At 39.2% G+C, this 17,111-nt stretch overlaps 2 protein-coding genes and 1 long non-coding RNA gene across 3 annotated transcripts; 2 read left to right on the forward strand and 1 right to left on the reverse strand.

The window, feature by feature from the left end:
* The first annotated feature begins 647 nt into the window (after positions 1 to 647).
* On the forward strand, positions 648 to 12,804 carry LOC108340369 (serine/threonine-protein kinase Nek5). Its single transcript, XM_017577705.2, has 14 exons — positions 648 to 1,468; positions 1,597 to 1,663; positions 1,778 to 1,843; positions 1,998 to 2,044; positions 2,151 to 2,196; positions 2,277 to 2,357; positions 2,447 to 2,489; positions 2,575 to 2,624; positions 3,413 to 3,494; positions 3,571 to 3,620; positions 4,335 to 4,408; positions 9,992 to 10,043; positions 10,136 to 10,774; positions 10,878 to 12,804. Exons 1-14 carry the CDS (start codon positions 1,371 to 1,373, stop codon positions 12,570 to 12,572), a joined length of 3,090 nt encoding a protein of 1,029 aa, XP_017433194.2. The 5' UTR covers positions 648 to 1,370; the 3' UTR covers positions 12,573 to 12,804.
* On the reverse strand, positions 10,034 to 10,482 carry LOC128196480 (uncharacterized). Its single transcript, XR_008248791.1, has 2 exons — positions 10,347 to 10,482; positions 10,034 to 10,220 (listed from the first exon to the last, which is right to left on the reverse strand). It is a non-coding gene; the product is annotated as an uncharacterized LOC128196480 (long non-coding RNA).
* A 623-nt stretch (positions 12,805 to 13,427) lies between the features above and the next one.
* On the forward strand, positions 13,428 to 14,066 carry LOC108339403 (uncharacterized). The gene has a single exon (XM_017576537.1). It carries the CDS (start codon positions 13,428 to 13,430, stop codon positions 14,064 to 14,066), a length of 639 nt encoding a protein of 212 aa, XP_017432026.1.
* Positions 14,067 to 17,111: the final 3,045 nt, after the last annotated feature.

Consider the following 17,111-nt stretch of genomic DNA (forward strand, 5'->3'; position numbering starts at 1 on the left):
CTTTTTCGGTTAAATAAAGACATCAACCTATACTTTTCCATAAAGATTAAATCTTTGAAGAGATGCTTTTTAGGGTCAATATAAATTTTCAGTTATTCAACTGCTTCTTCTCTTAAATTTTATTTTAGTTAAATAGTAGTTATGTTTTTACACAATTTTCATTACCAAAAAAAATAAAATCCAACCAATTTAGAAAGGGTTAAAGATGACTATCATAGTGCTAAATGTAGAACAAGAATATAAGTATTCATGAAACCATATAAATTATATTTTTGTTTAATTTTTATACAATGTTAATGTAAAATAGTTACTCTATCGACTAATTAAAATTTATAATAAAAATAATTATTATAAAATCTATGCATTTATTACATTCAACAATTTATATAAATTTCTCTTTATTTCTGTTCGCAAATCACAATATCTATTAATTGTAGTTCCAAAATTATGTGGTTACCTTGGTGGATTTGAAATCCAAATTATGACACAAACATTAGAAGTTGAAACATGAAACCGTTGGTGATGTTTGAAATGTGTCTTCTTATGGCAATGAATAACTGCGGGCATTTCACACCCGAAGGTGACACCTTTTTCTTCATCCATTAATGGACACTGAATTTTGAAGGAAGAAGAATGTGCAAACTTTGAAATAAACAAATGAAATTAATTAAAAAAAAAAAGAGTTGAGTGGAAATAAACCAACAAAAATTGAAAGCTCGGAACCAGGTAGACCAGCTGTGCCTGTCGGCGAATAACCAAGCACACCCATTAGCACCCTCCTCTCTCTCTCTCTCTCTCTCTCTCTCTCTCTTCAAACTCCTCAATTCAATTTGTGACAGTTAGAGAGAGAGTGCGTGTGAGTGTGTCCTCAAAGTTTTCAATTCAGTTATGACATAGTTAGAGACAGGTTGTGTGTATGTGTTTGTGTTGTACTTTGTTTTTTTCCTTCAACTTGGGAACAAAGGTTGAGACTTTCAACCATTTTCTTTTTCAAATCCTATGAAAAAGCATCATGGGTATGCTATTGTTGCCCGTTGGTGTTGTTGTCATGGGACTAGTGAGGGTCAATGGAATGAGCCTGTAGCAGAGTGTAGAGAACGATGAGAAGAAACGCACACACGGTGTTTGGGTTGCAGACGGTTGTAATCTATTAAGGAAGCAATGTAGAGCAGTTTTATTGTAACACTGGGTGGAGAAGAACAGTGGCTAGGAATACATGAGTATTTGAGGCTTTGAAAATGATTTCATGTGGAAAGTGAGGAATGGTGTCGCGTGAGATTGGTTGCTAGTTATTGGTTTCTGTTGGTTTTCTTTATCATATTTGTGTTGTTTTGGGATTTGGGGAATTAAGTTTTAGTGGATCGAGAGCAATGGAGTCTCGGATGGATCAGTATGAGATCATGGAGCAGATCGGGCGAGGAGCCTTTGGAGCTGCTATTCTTGTTCACCACAAGGCTGAGAAGAAGAAGTAATAGTCACAACTTTAGCGTTTAATTGATGGGGTTATGTCTTTTTGTTCTTGAGATATTCGTTGATGGGTATTGGGTAGGTTCATACTAAGTTTCGTGACTGAAGCTTCGTTTTATTGGGTTGTAGATATGTGTTGAAAAAAATCAGGCTTGCAAGGCAGACTGAACGATGCAGAAGATCTGCTCATCAAGAAGTGAGTTGGGTTTTTGTGTGTTTCCTGCTTGTTGATTTGCTTCATAGTTCATATACCTTGAATCTGCGTTTTTTGGGAAGAGATTTGACTATTGTTGCTTGTTGAGAATTATAGATGGCTCTTATTGCTCGAATCCAGCATCCTTACATTGTGGAATTCAAGGAGGCATGGGTTGAGAAGGTGAGAGACCTTTAAGTCTATGTGTAATGTATTCAGTCTTAATTTCTTTCAGCTAATTGGTAATAGTTACAACATTATTGCACTTTTGTAAACTGGAAGTGTGAGAATTGTGACTGGTTACTTTTATGCTAAACACATTCTATTTCTGTTGCAGGGTTGCTATGTCTGCATTGTCACTGGGTATTGTGAAGGTGGAGACATGTGAGCATATGATACTACCCTTGTTCAATCTCTTAAAGTTTATTATACTTGTTCTCTCCAATTTTTTTTATAGTTTATGCTTATTTTCTCTTCAAATATGGGACAGGGCTGAATTGATGAAAAAATTAAATGGTGCTTACTTTCCTGAGGAGGTATTCTTGTCGCGAAACTGCGTTTGTTTATGCGTGTATTCTTTTCCTATCTTACATTGAATGTTGTCGAAATTTCTCAGAAACTCTGCAAATGGTTCACTCAATTACTGTTGGCAGTGGAATACCTGCATTCAAATTTTGTTTTGCATCGTGACCTGAAGGTATACTTATATGAAACAAACTATTGGTCTATGATTCTTGTCCTTGATTAAAAATACATCAAGTCTGATTTTTTTGACTCTGCCGACAGTGTTCCAACATCTTTCTTACCAAGGATCAGGATGTTCGCCTAGGTGAATTATCCTATCATGTTTATTTATATTGGAGATGGATAGTTGACTCCTCATCTGAATTTGTGTGTACCTTCCTGACATATAGGGGATTTTGGCCTTGCTAAGACACTAAAAGCAGATGATTTGGCTTCCTCGGTATGTAAAATGATGTTGGTTTCTTCTCTGTCTTCTTTCAATCCAAATTATTTGCTTAAAAAGATCTAAGGATTCATGTTAAACATTTTTCTATCAAGTTTCTCGTATTAAAGTTGTAATTCTTTCTGGGACTTTTGTGCACACACTGTAAGAAGACATCAATGTTATTTTCACATATAGTCATACGTAGTTTTTTTGGCCATATCCTAAATTTTGTTTCCTATATCTGTTTGGGAACCCGAGGCTTCAGCTGGGTTTTTTCTCTATTGGCCAAACCAAGGACTAGTAATATCATCTCAACTGTGTAGTAAAAATTATCCCGCTGTTAAGTTTATTTCTACAAAAAAAGTGGGACAATAATGTATTAATATTTACTTCATGCAAAACATATATTTTCAGTCCCATACTCTTCCACATTTGCCGGCTCCTTTATAAACTACATTTTGAGATAAAGAAAAGAGTGGAAATAGGAACTGAGTGTTGTTTGGGAAAATTGAGTTATCTTGCTTGCTTGAAATTTAATAGATAAGACCAATAGTTATTACTCTTATTGATAAGAGGAAATTTCTTTTTTTTTCTAGAATTTGGGCTGATTCAGCCACTGGATCACGTTGTTGTAAACTTGTTTATTGTTTCTCATCTTTTGGTGGACAAATTTACATTTTAATGATCTTTTACTTCTAGAGGTATACAATATGATATTGGTATCAATTATTTAATATATATGATTAGCGTTATGTTTATATACAAATGCATAGTCACCAGAGATGAAAAATGTTTCTATGCAGGTGGTAGGAACTCCTAATTACATGTGTCCTGAACTGCTTGCTGATATACCGTATGGATTCAAATCTGATATTTGGTCACTAGGTATGTATTTTACAACAAGTATCTAATACTTGCAGATTTGTTTTTTCTGGAGCTAAAATGCTTTCCTTTTGTCCAGGGTGTTGTATATACGAGATGGCTGCTCATCGCCCTGCTTTTAAAGCTTTTGTAAGTTTTCTTCTGATTTTTTTACTTTAAATAAGATATTGGTAGGATGTACCTTTAGTGAGGTCATTTCATGCAATACCCTTATGTCAGATATGAACATCATATTTCATTTTTGTTGCGGGGTTGCAATAAATGTCTTGTTGCAGAGGTTAAACAAGTTAAGTCCTCATCAAATTGTGTTTAAATGGGGTAATTGTTGAGCAGGAGATTATTATGAACTGTATAAATTTTCTCGTGGTGGAAGTCAAGTAGGTCAACCACAATGACATTTCGGTTGTTAAGTTCTTAAGTAGAAGCATTTTTCTTTAACTATTAGCTATAGATTTTAGCTTAGTAGTAAGTGTTCTATCTAATAGTGATATCAAAGTTAAAGTCACGAGTTTGATTCCCAATAATTACTTTACTTAGAAGGGATTACTGCAAGTAATATTAATTGTCCAGCCAAGTAGGCCAAATCAAGCTACCACCTACCAGATCACCATTGTTGTCTACTTTTAGTTTCGTTATCCCCATATATGTGCCAATGTTCTAAATTTACGCTTGTTTTGTAAACTATTTTCTTTAACATTATTAACTAGAGTTGCTGGGTGATGTTTGCTTCTCCGGGGAATATGTTTCATGTGATTCTTCACACTAGATATTTATGTATATGGAGGTATCTCACCATGGTTTATATCTTGGGTTTTAACGAGGGCATGGTAAACCATGTTTCAGGATATGGCAGGGTTGATAAGCAAGATAAACCGTTCTTCCATTGGCCCTTTGCCTCCATGTTATTCCCCTTCCTTGTAAGTTTCTTTCTGCTTGTGTTAATATTAATATTCTTTTGTCTCTACCCTTTCTGATGAAATCAGGTTTACAACATACATAGTTTCTACTTCCTAGTGTGCACGCATTTGTCGGGATTTAGGCCATAGGGTGTTTTTTTGTTGTGCAACTCCAACTTTGTTTTTTCTCATGAGCCATGAATTGCTTTGGTTTTTTATGATCTTGTTGAATATGATCTGTAAGTTAACTTGTAGCAGTTGATGGGAAAGATGATCTGTTTACTTACCAGTAGAACACGTCTTATTTTTCTCTTTGCTAAGTGATAGACCTAAGGGTAAACAGGGGTGGATTGTATATGAGAGGAGAAATAGGAAGGCGAGTTAGAGGGGTTAGTCAGTTAAGGGAGCTGAGGAGGTATTAGTATAAATAGAAGTTGGGTAGTTGGCAGGGGGATATCATTGTTTTTGACAGTTAGTTGGTTAACAGGTTAAGTCCTGTGGAGGAGGGTTAAGCCTCTTGTATCACTGATGCATATACAATTCTTTGTGAATAAGATACGACACTATTCTTTTCTCTTCTGTTTTTCCTTGTTGTTTGTGTGAGAAGAGTTCCTGATTAGGTTTCCCAAATCAGGAACTTAACAATTGGTTCGACCTGCCGGATCACTGGAAGGGAGCGACGACGTTCGAGGGCAATGGAGGGAAGAGTGGTGAATGTTGAGGGGCAAATTGAAGCGGTGGAGGTTGCGATAGCAGAAACGAAGGCGGAGACCGTGTTCTTGTGTCATGAAACTGGAACGTTGAGGCAAAACTGCGAGGTGATGCGCCAAGATATTCAAGCAATCTTGACGATCTTGAGGGATCACAAGAACGACAATAGGGGACAACGTCGGGAGGGCAGTGAATCATCTGTAAACGATAACGGAGGAGGGCCAGGAGGCAATGGAGGACAAACAGGAGTAGGACGAACGGGGACGATGCCCAACTGGCGGAAACGGGTGGAGCTTCCGGTGTTCGAAGGGGGCGAACCTTGGAATTGGATTAGTCGGGCAGAGAAGTTTTTTGAGGTACAGAAGGTAGAAGAGGAGGAGAAGTTGCAACTGGCATTCATTAGTATGGAAGGGTACGCTGGCAGTTGGTTTCGATTCTGGCGTGAAAAAACAAAGAATTATTTGTGGGAAGGGTTGAAGAGAGCATTAGGGATTCGATTTGGAGGAGGAACAAGGGGCACGGTGTATGAGAAACTATCGGCGATTAAGCAGACAGGATCAGTGGAGGACTATATCAGGGATTTCGAGGTGCTAGTGGGTCAGACGACTCAGATTCCGGAGGAGCAAATCCTTGGATACTTTATGGCGGGACTCAGGGAGGAGGTGGGCGACCACGTGAGGCCGCATGATCCCCCAGATCTCATGACGACGATGCGGATCGCGAGGGACGTAGAAAAATTGTGTACACCGCTGAAGACGGGAGGAGGATCGGGTTTCAAAAGTCAGAATTCGTGGGGACGATCGGCGGGTGTAGTCACACGAGTTGATCCAACGAGGGACTCGCAAAACAGAGGAGGAGGGGGGGCTGTTGAGAGTGTCGGGTCTGTGAGGAGAGAGACGACCCCAGGAAGCGGTGCCGCCAGAACCACCGGAGAAGAGAACGGGGTACGCGTAACTTGCCGTATTCGGAGTACTTGAAAAGGAGGGAGGAGGGAAAATGCTTCCGATGCGGAGGTCCGTTCAGCCCGGGCCATCGATGCCCAGAACGAGGACTTCGAATGTTGATTATGGTGGATGAAGAGGAGGAAGAAGGAGGTGAAACGGAGACAGAAGTGGATATCGCCGGGATGGAATTATCGGCCCTGTCGGCGGGGGGCCTGACTACTTCAAGAACGATGAAATTAAAGGGGCGAATAGGAGAAAGAGAGGTGCTTGTTCTGATTGACAGTGGCGCGAGCCACAACTTTATTAGCCGATGTTTGGTGGCGGAACTGGGTATGGCAGTAAGGGAAACCCAACCTTATTTCGTCAGTTTGGGGGACGGTCAGAAGAAAAAGATTAGCGGGTGTTGTGAGCAAGTAGTTTTGGAGCTGGGGGGCACCGAAATTGTAGAACAATTTTACCTTTTTGAGCTTGGGGGAGTGGAAATAATACTAGGCATTGAATGGCTGAAGAAGCTGGGGGAAGTGACGGTAGATTGGGGAAAACTTACAATGGTATATCGGCAAGGAGAGAAGAAGATAACTGTGAGAGGGGATCCCAAGTTGGAACGTAAGGTGGTGGGACCCAAGGCTTTATTAAAAATAAACAATGCAGAAGCTTGGATGATGGTCTGGGAATTGGGCTCCATTGAGGCCCATAATAGCGGCCAGAAGTATGTGGGCCTTACAGAAAAGCAGAAGGAAGAAATGGAGCAGCTTCTAGACCAATATGACGTGGTGTTTGCTGAGCCCACCAGCTTGCCACCTAACAGAGGCATGCAACATAGGATAACACTTAAAGAAGGAAGTGACCCCGTCAACGTCAGACCCTATCGGTACCCGCACGTGATGAAGACCGAGATAGAGCAGCAGATCGCCGAGATGCTCCGGACGGGGGTGGTCCGACCAAGTCACAGTCCGTATTCGAGTCCGGTAATTCTGGTGAAGAAAAAAGACGGCAGCTGGCGTTTCTGTGTAGACTACCGGGCCCTCAACCGCGCGACTGTGCCAGACAAATTTCCCATTCCCGTCATCGAGGAGTTGCTGGACGAGCTAAAAGGAGGGACTTTCTTCTCAAAAATCGATTTGAAGGCCGGATATCATCAAATACGCATGCACGAGGAGGACATTGAGAAGACGGCTTTTCGAACACACCAGGGCACTACGAATTCGCAGTAATGCCATTCGGACTCACCAATGCGCCGGCGACGTTCCAGAGCGCAATGAACAGTCTTCTCCGGCCCTATTTGCGAAAGTATGTCTTGGTGTTCTTCGATGACATACTGATTTACAGCGGTAATTGGAAGGAACATCTTGAGCATCTAGCGAGCGTGCTGTCGACGTTGAAGCGAGAACGGTGGGTGGCTAACCGGAGGAAGAGCGAATTCGGGCAAACCCAAGTTAAATATTTGGGGCATGTCATTTCCAGCAAGGGCGTGGAAATGGACGACGATAAAATAAAGGCCATAGTGGAGTGGGAAAGACCAAGAACAGTAAAGAGCTTGAGAGGGTTCTTGGGGTTGACCGGGTACTACCGGCGATTCGTCCGAGACTACGGAAAATTCGCCAGACCTCTAACGGAACTGCTAAAGAAAGGTGGGTTTACTTGGAACGCAGAGGCAGAGGAGGCTTGGAAGACGTTAAAGAAGGCGATGACGACAGCACCCGTGCTGTCACTGCCCGATTTTAAGCAGCCATTCCACATCGAATGTGATGCTTCCGGCCGAGGAGTGGGGGCAGTTTTGATGCAGGAGAGGAGGCCCATAGCTTATTTTAGCAAGGCGATATCCGAGGGGAAGTTGAGCAAGTCAATATACGAGAAGGAATTAATGGCTCTAGTATTGGCCATACAACATTGGCGGCCTTACCTCGTCGGGCAGAAATTCATCGTCCATACTGATCAAAAAAGCCTCCGACATTTGCTGGAGCAACGTATTACCACCCAAAATCAACAGGACTGGATCGCAAAGCTGTTGGGATACGACTTCCAGATAGTTTACAAAGCAGGGGCTGCGAATAAAGCTGCAGATGCCCTGTCTAGAAAATATGAGGGGGAAGAGGATGAAGAAAAAGAACTGGGCGTGCTGACCAGACCCTTCTGGCAGGATTTTGAGGAGGTGGTGCGAGAAGTAGAAATTGATGACTTCTTACAGAGAGTAATGGAAGATATAAAGAGGGACCCTAATACCCAGCCAGCGTATACCCTAGAACATGAAAGACTACACCATAAGGGACGATTGGTGCTGTCGGCCCAATCAAAATGGATTCCCAAATTGGTTGCCGAATTTCATGTGACACAGACAGGAGGCCACTCAGGAGTTTACCGGACTTACAGGCGCATAGCACAGTCCCTATATTGGGCTGGAATGAAGAAGGACGTGACAGAGTTTGTAGCCAGGTGCGTTGTATGTCAACAACATAAATACCTCTCTTCTTCTCCTCAAGGGCTGTTACAGCCATTGCCAATTCCGAATGCTGTGTGGGAGGAATTGAACATGGACTTTATCGTGAGGTTACCGAAGTCACAGGGGTACGATGCGATATTGGTGGTGGTAGACCGTTTGAGCAAATACGCTCATTTCCTTCCGCTTAAACATCCTTACACAGCCCGAACAGTAGCGGAAGTTTTCATCCGGGAAGTCGTCCGGTTACATGGGGTACCTCAGTCCATCGTTAGTGATCGGGATCCAATATTTCTTAGCACCTTTTGGAGGGAATTATTCAAAGGACAGGGGACGCAACTCAAAATGAGTACTGCGTATCACCCCGAAACCGATGGGCAGACAGAGGTGGTGAATCGGGTGTTGGAGGGATATCTTCGGTGCTTTTGCTCTGAGCAACCAAAGGGGTGGATGACCGTCTTACCATGGGCGGAGTACTGGTATAATACCAGTTTCCAGGGGGCTATAAGGTGTACTCCGTTTGAAGCAGTTTATGGGAGACCACCCCCCTCTCTGCATCGATTTATTCCGGGGGAGACTTTGGTTGAAGCAGTGAGCCAGGAGCTTCAAACCCGTGATGAAGCGTTTAGACAATTGCGTTTTCATTTGGAGAGGGCCCAAGAAGTAATGGTGCGACAGGCAAACAAGAGGCGAAGACCAGCAAATGTTGAAGTGGGAGATTGGGTTTTCTTGAAGATAAGGCCTCATAGGCAATCTTCAATGCCAACCAGACTTCATTCAAAGTTGGCAGCCAGGTATTTCGGTCCTTTTCAAATAATCCAGAAGGTGGGGGAGGCAGCATACAAGCTGCAACTTCCAGAGACAGCCAGGATACACCCCGTCTTCCACGTTTCCCAGTTAAAGAAAGCGGTAGGCACGCAAGGGGTGGAGAAGGAGTTGCCGCAGGAGCTACAAGGAGAAGGGCCATCGTTCTGGCCAGTGAACGTGTTGGGAAAGCGGCAGCTACAACAAGGGGATGTGGAAGTGCCACAGTTGCTGATAGAGTGGCAAATTGGAGGCTCAGACGGTGCAACCTGGGAAGATGAAGTCACGATCAGGGAACAATACCCTGATTTCAACCTTGGGGACAAGGTTGGACTTCAGGAGGCAGGTATTGATAGACCTAAGGGTAAACAGGGGTGGATTGTATATGAGAGGAGAAATAGGAAGGCGAGTTAGAGGGGTTAGTCAGTTAAGGGAACTGAGGAGGTATTAGTATAAATAGAAGTTGGGTAGTTGGCAGGGGGATATCATTGTTTTTGACAGTTAGTTGGTTAACAGGTTAAGTCCTGTGGAGGAGGGTTAAGCCTCTTGTATCACTGATGCATATACAATTCTTTGTGAATAAGATACGACACTATTCTTTTCTCTTCTGTTTTTCCTTGTTGTTTGTGTGAGAAGAGTTCCTGATTAGGTTTCCCAAATCAGGAACTTAACACTAAGCTTCTTACTTGTTGACTATTGTTACCTCAGGAAAACACTGATAAAGGGCATGCTAAGAAAAAATCCTGAACATCGACCAACAGTAAGATTCTCTTGAGAGCAAATTTATTTACAATGTGGAAATGGTTTACTGTCACTGTTTTTCCTAAATATTCTCACTTCATATTTTCACAGGCATCTGAGGTGTTAAAGCACCCTTATTTACAGCCTTATGTGGATCAATACCGTCCAGCTTTCAGTCCTCCATCAACCTGTTCTCCTGAAAAATCAATTTCTACTGTCAACTATCCTCGGAAAAATATGGCTGAAAGTCAAAACAGTAATAGTTCCAACAGTGACAAAGATAGTTTGATGTCAAATGAGAAAAGCATTGCAACAGCAGTACCAAAGTGTGAGAACAAAGCCACTGAGATGGATCAAACATCACTCGATGATGATGGTTCAGAGGAAGAAAGTGGCTCTAGAAATGCCAATGGCAATACCAAAACAGCTGAGCAAGAGGCGATGAAACCATCTCATAATGCACACCATTCTCCCGTTGAATCTAAGCAGCCAAAAACAATTAGAAATATAATGATGGCATTGAAAGAAGGAAAGGTTAGAGAAGCAACTTCTCCAATGAGAGGCAATCGTGTAAAGCCTGGTGGTGTATCAACTCAGAAAATAAGTACTGAGACATTGTCTAAATTGCCTAAGCCTATTTTTATTGCTCCTATTGTGAAACCTATGGTAGAGTCACCAACTGTTGCACTTGCACGGGCAACCCCTGACTCTGCAAAAAGAATGCAGGGGTCACATCAATCAAAGCAACAGGTAATCACCATTTTTAGATTATATATGTTATCAGCTCTTTCTAAAAAGAGATCCTCATGACATTGAGATTTATTTCTTGTTTTTCATTACTTTATGCTCGCAGTTTCTGATGGTAGAAGCCTCACCAAAACTTAAAGCTAGACATGATTTGACTCCACCACCTGCAGTTGTCAAACAAGTAGATGGAGATGTTCCTCCCAGGCCAAGACAAAGGACTCCCCCAAGCTTACTTAGAAGACCTTCATTTTCTGGAAGGATGAGGCTGGTTGGAATTGATGTTTCAAATGCAGCAAATGATACTGGAAAGCTAGGCACAGATAAAATAGTTCAGGAACATGAGATGAGCCCTTCTCAGTTGGCTGACGACAATGTACCACCAAGTATTTCGAGACAGGTTACTAGAGAGCCCCTGAAGGTTTTTGAAAGAAGTTCAAGAGGAATGCAAACAGATAGCAGCAATTCTGCTTCGTCTTCGGTTTCTATCCGAGGTGAACTTGCCGATGATGCCACAACTTTTATTGACATGAAAGAACAGATGCTTCCTGGACATTCGAATGTAAGCCACATTGGAGGTGTGGAATCATGTCCTGACAGCAGCCCTCTGACTACTTGTGCACATTGTAAGGTGGTTGAAAATGTTCCTGAAGATTCATGTGAGATTGCCATGAATTTTCAAAATACTATAAGCAGTAATGAGAAAGTGAGTTCCAGTTTAAGTCAAGATCACCATGTTGAAGATTCTAAGGTAGCACTGGCTTCAGAAAGGGGTCTTCTTAAATCCCAGCCAACTATGTCTACTACTACTTCTGGCTGTGATGATGGATCTGTTGATCCCTCTGCTGGAGCCACCAATGAAATCAAAGATTTTCAAGATATTACCAAGGAAATGCCTTTGGCCAAGTCTACGAAACACGCATCCCCAAGTTCTGGAGAAAAGTCTGTTCACACAGAAGTTAGTCCAGAAAGTGAACCCGAACTCCTTATTCAGCCAGCACTTGGATGTAAGTCCCCTGGTGATGACAAATTCACAGTGAGAGAGAGACTGTCACCTGTCGTTGAAACTGTTCCTCTGGTTACCCCTACTAAATTATCAAGCCAGAAAGTTTTGCAAGAGAAAGGAACTGTGCTGCAGAGTCCAGCACCAGAAAGGCCTGATACTGGCCATCTTCCTCCAGCTTTTGATGATGTTATCCATGTCATACGTCATAGTAGTTACCGCGTTGGCAGTGATCAGCCAGTGAAGGAATCTGTGGAGATGGGAGTTCAAAATGTAGATGTTGGTAAGTTTATCAATGTTGTGAGGGATGATTTAGAAATGAGGAACATAACGTCACCTTTGACTCTCAAATCTTCAAGTTGCTCTGATGTTACAAGCTTGAAATCTGACCAGTTGGAAATGAAAAACTTAAACACTCCTCCTATCCTTAAATCTTCAAGTTTCTCAGAATCAAGCAATTCTGATCATCCTGGTCTTAAGGAGCAAGATGTGAGTAACCCTCCTCCACTAGTTTCAGAACCTGAATCTACTGAGCTCAGTAAAAGTAACACTCCTGGGAATGAAGAGAAACCACCAGCAAAGGAAACATTGGATGTGAAATCTTTCAGACAGAGAGCAGAGGCACTTGAAGAGCTCTTGGAGTTGTCTGCAGAGTTGCTGCAGCAAAACAGATTGGAGGAACTTCAAGTTGTTCTGAAGCCTTTTGGGAAAGATAAGGTCTCCCCAAGGGAGACAGCCATATGGTTAGCCAAGAGTCTCAAAGGAATGATGTCTGAGGAAAGTGGGGGACGCTCTTCATAAGGTATCTCAATTAGTGAATTCTTATGCGATAAATTCACTTGTATTTCATGTTTAAAATTTGCTCTTAAAGTTAGTCCATAGCTATTCAAGCACCACTTGAATCCATAAGAGAACAAATTGTCTGTCCCTTCTTCCATTATTGTAATTCTTTCAGTGCTTTTATGCTATTGTAAATAGTGACCATACAAATTAATAACATCAACTTACGATTAAATTGTTACTTATTAATGTACCCAAGACTTTCCATGATTAAATGGACCTAAGCCAAGAAAACAGAAAAAATAAATTATCCAATCAACCACAAACAGAAAGCACACCACAATTGGCAGTCAGATAGCAATGTTTTCTGTCAACTCTATAATTTTCAACCAAGATGATAAAGGCTCTTTATATTATATTCTAGACACATGTAGGAATAATATTGTAAAAAAGCTACGTTAGAATCGTGTAGATTACCTCATTTCCGGGTAGTTTCGTAGGTTTCCTCATTTCCTAGAAACATCCTGGAACCTTCCTATATATACTTTTGCAAACGTAGCATTTTAGGAAATAACGCGCTTTGCTACAGTTTAAATGTGTGGTCCTTTTGTGTGTGTTTTCATTCTTCGTATTGGTTTTCTTCTATTTCATGATAATACGAGCTTCTCCTTCGTTAACAACGGCACCAAGCCAAAACTGCACCTTCCTACCAGTTAGCATCATGATAAGACAAACCCTTCTTCCAAAATCCAAACCAATGGTTTAAGTACTGAAAAAGATAGATTCGCTGTCCATAGTGATCGTTCGTACTTGAACTAATCAGGTTTAAATCTCGTAAATAATATTTGTGTCTGAAGCAAAAAAACGTCCAAACCAATGGCTCCGACAAACAACCACAGGACAAGATGCGGTGACACCCGTTTTCCCCGAAACCTAATACTTTTGTTGGTTACCATCTTTGTTTTTTTCATGGCTGCTATCAGCATAGCATGGCTTGTCATGCACCCACATAACCCTGGTTTTGGGGTGACGTCACTTTCTGTAACCAAGTTCTCTCTCTCAGACTCCCATGTACGAGGAAGATACGAGATTGGACTAACCTTAACAAACCCCAACAAGATCACAACCCTAGTGGAGCTTCACCGTTCCGGCTTCTTGCAGCTTTACGGTGAGGAGTGGCACTCGGTGGATGCAACACAGCGGTGGCAACGACGCGTGGTCCTGGAGAAGTTCACCAACAAGAGTGTGAAGGTTGACTTTGAAGTGATTGACCAGCACCAGAAGGCTGTGCCCCCGGTTCTGGTGGAGGACTTAAACAAAGGGGTGGTGAACTTCAACGTGGTTTTGACGGTTACAGTTAGATTTGAAGCTGGAATATGGCCAAGCAAGGATGTGTTATTGGATGTTCGGTGTAAGGATCTGGATGTGGAATTCCACTCTCAAACAAAAGACACTGGCAAGCTTCTGGGTATTGGGAAGAACTGCTCCACAAAGAATGCTGGAGGGAGAACTTGATTAGGAAGAAGATTTAACCATGTTATCGTCATTAGTTTATTCGATGTGATAATAAGATAGATTCTGATTGTAAACTCTTCTTTTAGACATTTACATTTTGTTTATAGAAAAACAGTAGATTAATCAAAATATATGAGAGAATAAGTTCAAAATATTTAAAGAAGTAGTAAAGGAGATTATGTCTTGTTTTACTGGACCATGTTAAGGTATATGTTTGTTGTAGTGTCAGACACTGGCAGAATGAATTCCAAGGCATTGATTGGAGAAGTAACTACAAAAGGGTTACTTTAGTAAAAGTACCTGGGAAAGACCTTAGAAAGAATATTCTTGCAAGACTTACAAGTTGCGTAAAAGAAGAAAGTGGGACCACAGATCTCATCAGAGGAATTTTGAAGACTTTTTTAGAACTTTTTATTAAAGATGAATTTTGAAATATTTGACTTTCTATTAACACAGATATTTAGTGGAATACTTAAAATGTGAAATAAATTTATATTCGGATTAACTTTTTCACAATTTTTAAAGAAAGAAAAACAATATTCACTATGCAGAGAAAAGGTGAAATGTATCTGGCTGAAAACTGCACCATCATTGGCCAGGACTTAAACCATCATTCATAGTCAAACAGAAAATCATTGAGCAATCAAATTAAAACAAAATATCAAATTTGATGTTTTTAAAAAAATTAAAGGACTAAATTAGGAAAACTAATAATTAAGGGTTTTTTTTTTAAATTCGAATAAAATTAGATGACCAAATTAAGAATTAAACAATTTCTTCTGTGTGGACCTAAGAAATACAAAATACAAACATACATATAAATATTAAAAATTTAATATATTTTTATTCTAATTTCACAAATTTTAAGATCTTACCATCTCAAATACACTACAATTACTTTCACAAACATAAAAACTACTTGTCAAACTAAGTACGTGAATAAGAAACCTTTGAAGTTATAGATATCAATCTTCGTAAGAATCACACCAAGTTCTTGGAGTTTTTTTTTTTCAATTGCCTTAATAGCCAAGAAATTACCAAATAACTTTTCTTGATTCTTGAAATCTTCAATCTGCAAATCAATCAAATGTTGCTCCTTATAAGCCACCATCTTTTGTATACATTGTAGTAGGCCAAGTTAACTTTTGTATTAAATTTTTAATTAGGATAAGATGTAATTTAGAATTCAAAATAGTTTGTAGCATACAAAAGCCTATGGAGCTAGTTGTCTCACCTTTCATCAATAATATTCCATCGTCTTCGTAACAAAAAAATAGAATAATAATAATATGAGTTAATGTTTTCTATTATACATATATAAGAAGTCAAATATAAAAATGAAATGAAGTTTCAATTTATAGATTACTAAATTGTTTACCTTTTATTGTCACCATTACACATCTTTCATGCATTTCCTTTTCGTCTGGTTTATTTGTCTTCTAAATAAAATCCATTATTGATATATCAATAAAACCTACCGTTTTAGGAAATGCAACCTTCAAACATATGATAACTTTTGTACAAATTAAATTGGAAGTTTAGGGATTTAAATTGCAAAATAGAATCACAAAACCAAATGCAAAAATTAAAATGATGAAAATGAATCAATCCCAAAATAAATAACCAAACAATATGAAATTCATAGTTATCTAAAAAATTAAATCCAAATTAGAATAATTAATCAACTAAATAGGTTTATATGAATTAAATTTTAATATCATTTAATCTTATTTATATTTCACTATCAAATCAAGATTCAATAAATACCTAATTTGAATTATACTTTCAGAAGTGTAACTTGATATAAAAAATAAAGCCAAAATTAGAGAAAAGAAGAACAAACTCTAAACAAAGAACAACCTGTGCAAAACTCAATTCTTGTTTGATCCTGATGTCATGAATTGTTCCTTAGAATTTTAGTTCTCCATTATTGAAGAAAAAAAAAACAAGCATAGAAAAGAAGAATAAGATGAAAAGACAAAAATGAAAAAAAAGAGAGAGAGAGAGAAATAGGAAAAAACTAAAACTTTGAAAATTTGACAAATGATTTATGTCTCCTTGTTTTTTAGCATAATTAGGTCTTATATACGTTTTAAAAACTGAAGCAAAATGTGAGTATAAAATATAAGTAGAAACTTTCTAATTTTTGGAACAGTATCTTGAATGAGTATCTTCTTTTCAAAATCTTCTATCATCAAATATACAAAAATTGGTTAATATAAAAGAAGCAACTTAATGAAAGATACAAAAATTAGTTAATATAGAAAATAAGAAGCAAACTCCATGAATAAATATAAAAGTCATATTCAGTCAAAAGTAAAAACAATGATAAAGAAGAGGGGGAAAAATTTGACTTGGAGAGGTTTTGGACGCGGTAGGCAAGGTGGGGCAGGTCGTTGGAGATTGGTTTATACAAGGTCTGGTAGTTTTAATTTGAATACAAGGGCAGTTGAGGAAATTTGAAGTTATGATACATTTTGGGTGCAAGCACCTCTTTGGAATTCGTATCAACAGAAGGAGCTAGACATAGCATGGTGGTGTGATGAAGAAACAATATAACAGCCAAAATAGTAAAAACTATTCTCTCAAACTTATAAAAATTTATGAGGGATAACAATAATAAAAAATATAAATAATAATCGTTAAATAGAACATAATATTTTTAATATGAAAAAACTCTTTCAATGAGAAATACAAATTTATTGATGAAGTTAGTTAATCAAGTTCTACTAATATCAAAGATGGTATGAAAAGAAAAAAAAGACAAAAGTGGTAAGGAAAACTCAAATTTCTTATTAAAACTGTCTATTATTTTCTTACATAAAAAAAAGGAAAACCCTTGACTTTCTAAAAAACAAAAATAAAAGAGGAAAAGGGAAGAGGGAAAAAAACCCTAACAAGTAACTAACCGTAGTAATCTTAACTAACCGTAGTAATCTTAACTAACCTAACTATTTTGACAAACTAAGATCAAATATGAATGTGTTAAACTAACCAAAACATTAAAATAATAATGTTTTTAAATATGAAAAACAAATAAACCTA

Source organism: Vigna angularis, chromosome 5 (assembly GCF_016808095.1).
Source record: "Vigna angularis cultivar LongXiaoDou No.4 chromosome 5, ASM1680809v1, whole genome shotgun sequence".
Taxonomy (NCBI): Eukaryota; Viridiplantae; Streptophyta; class Magnoliopsida; order Fabales; family Fabaceae; genus Vigna; species Vigna angularis.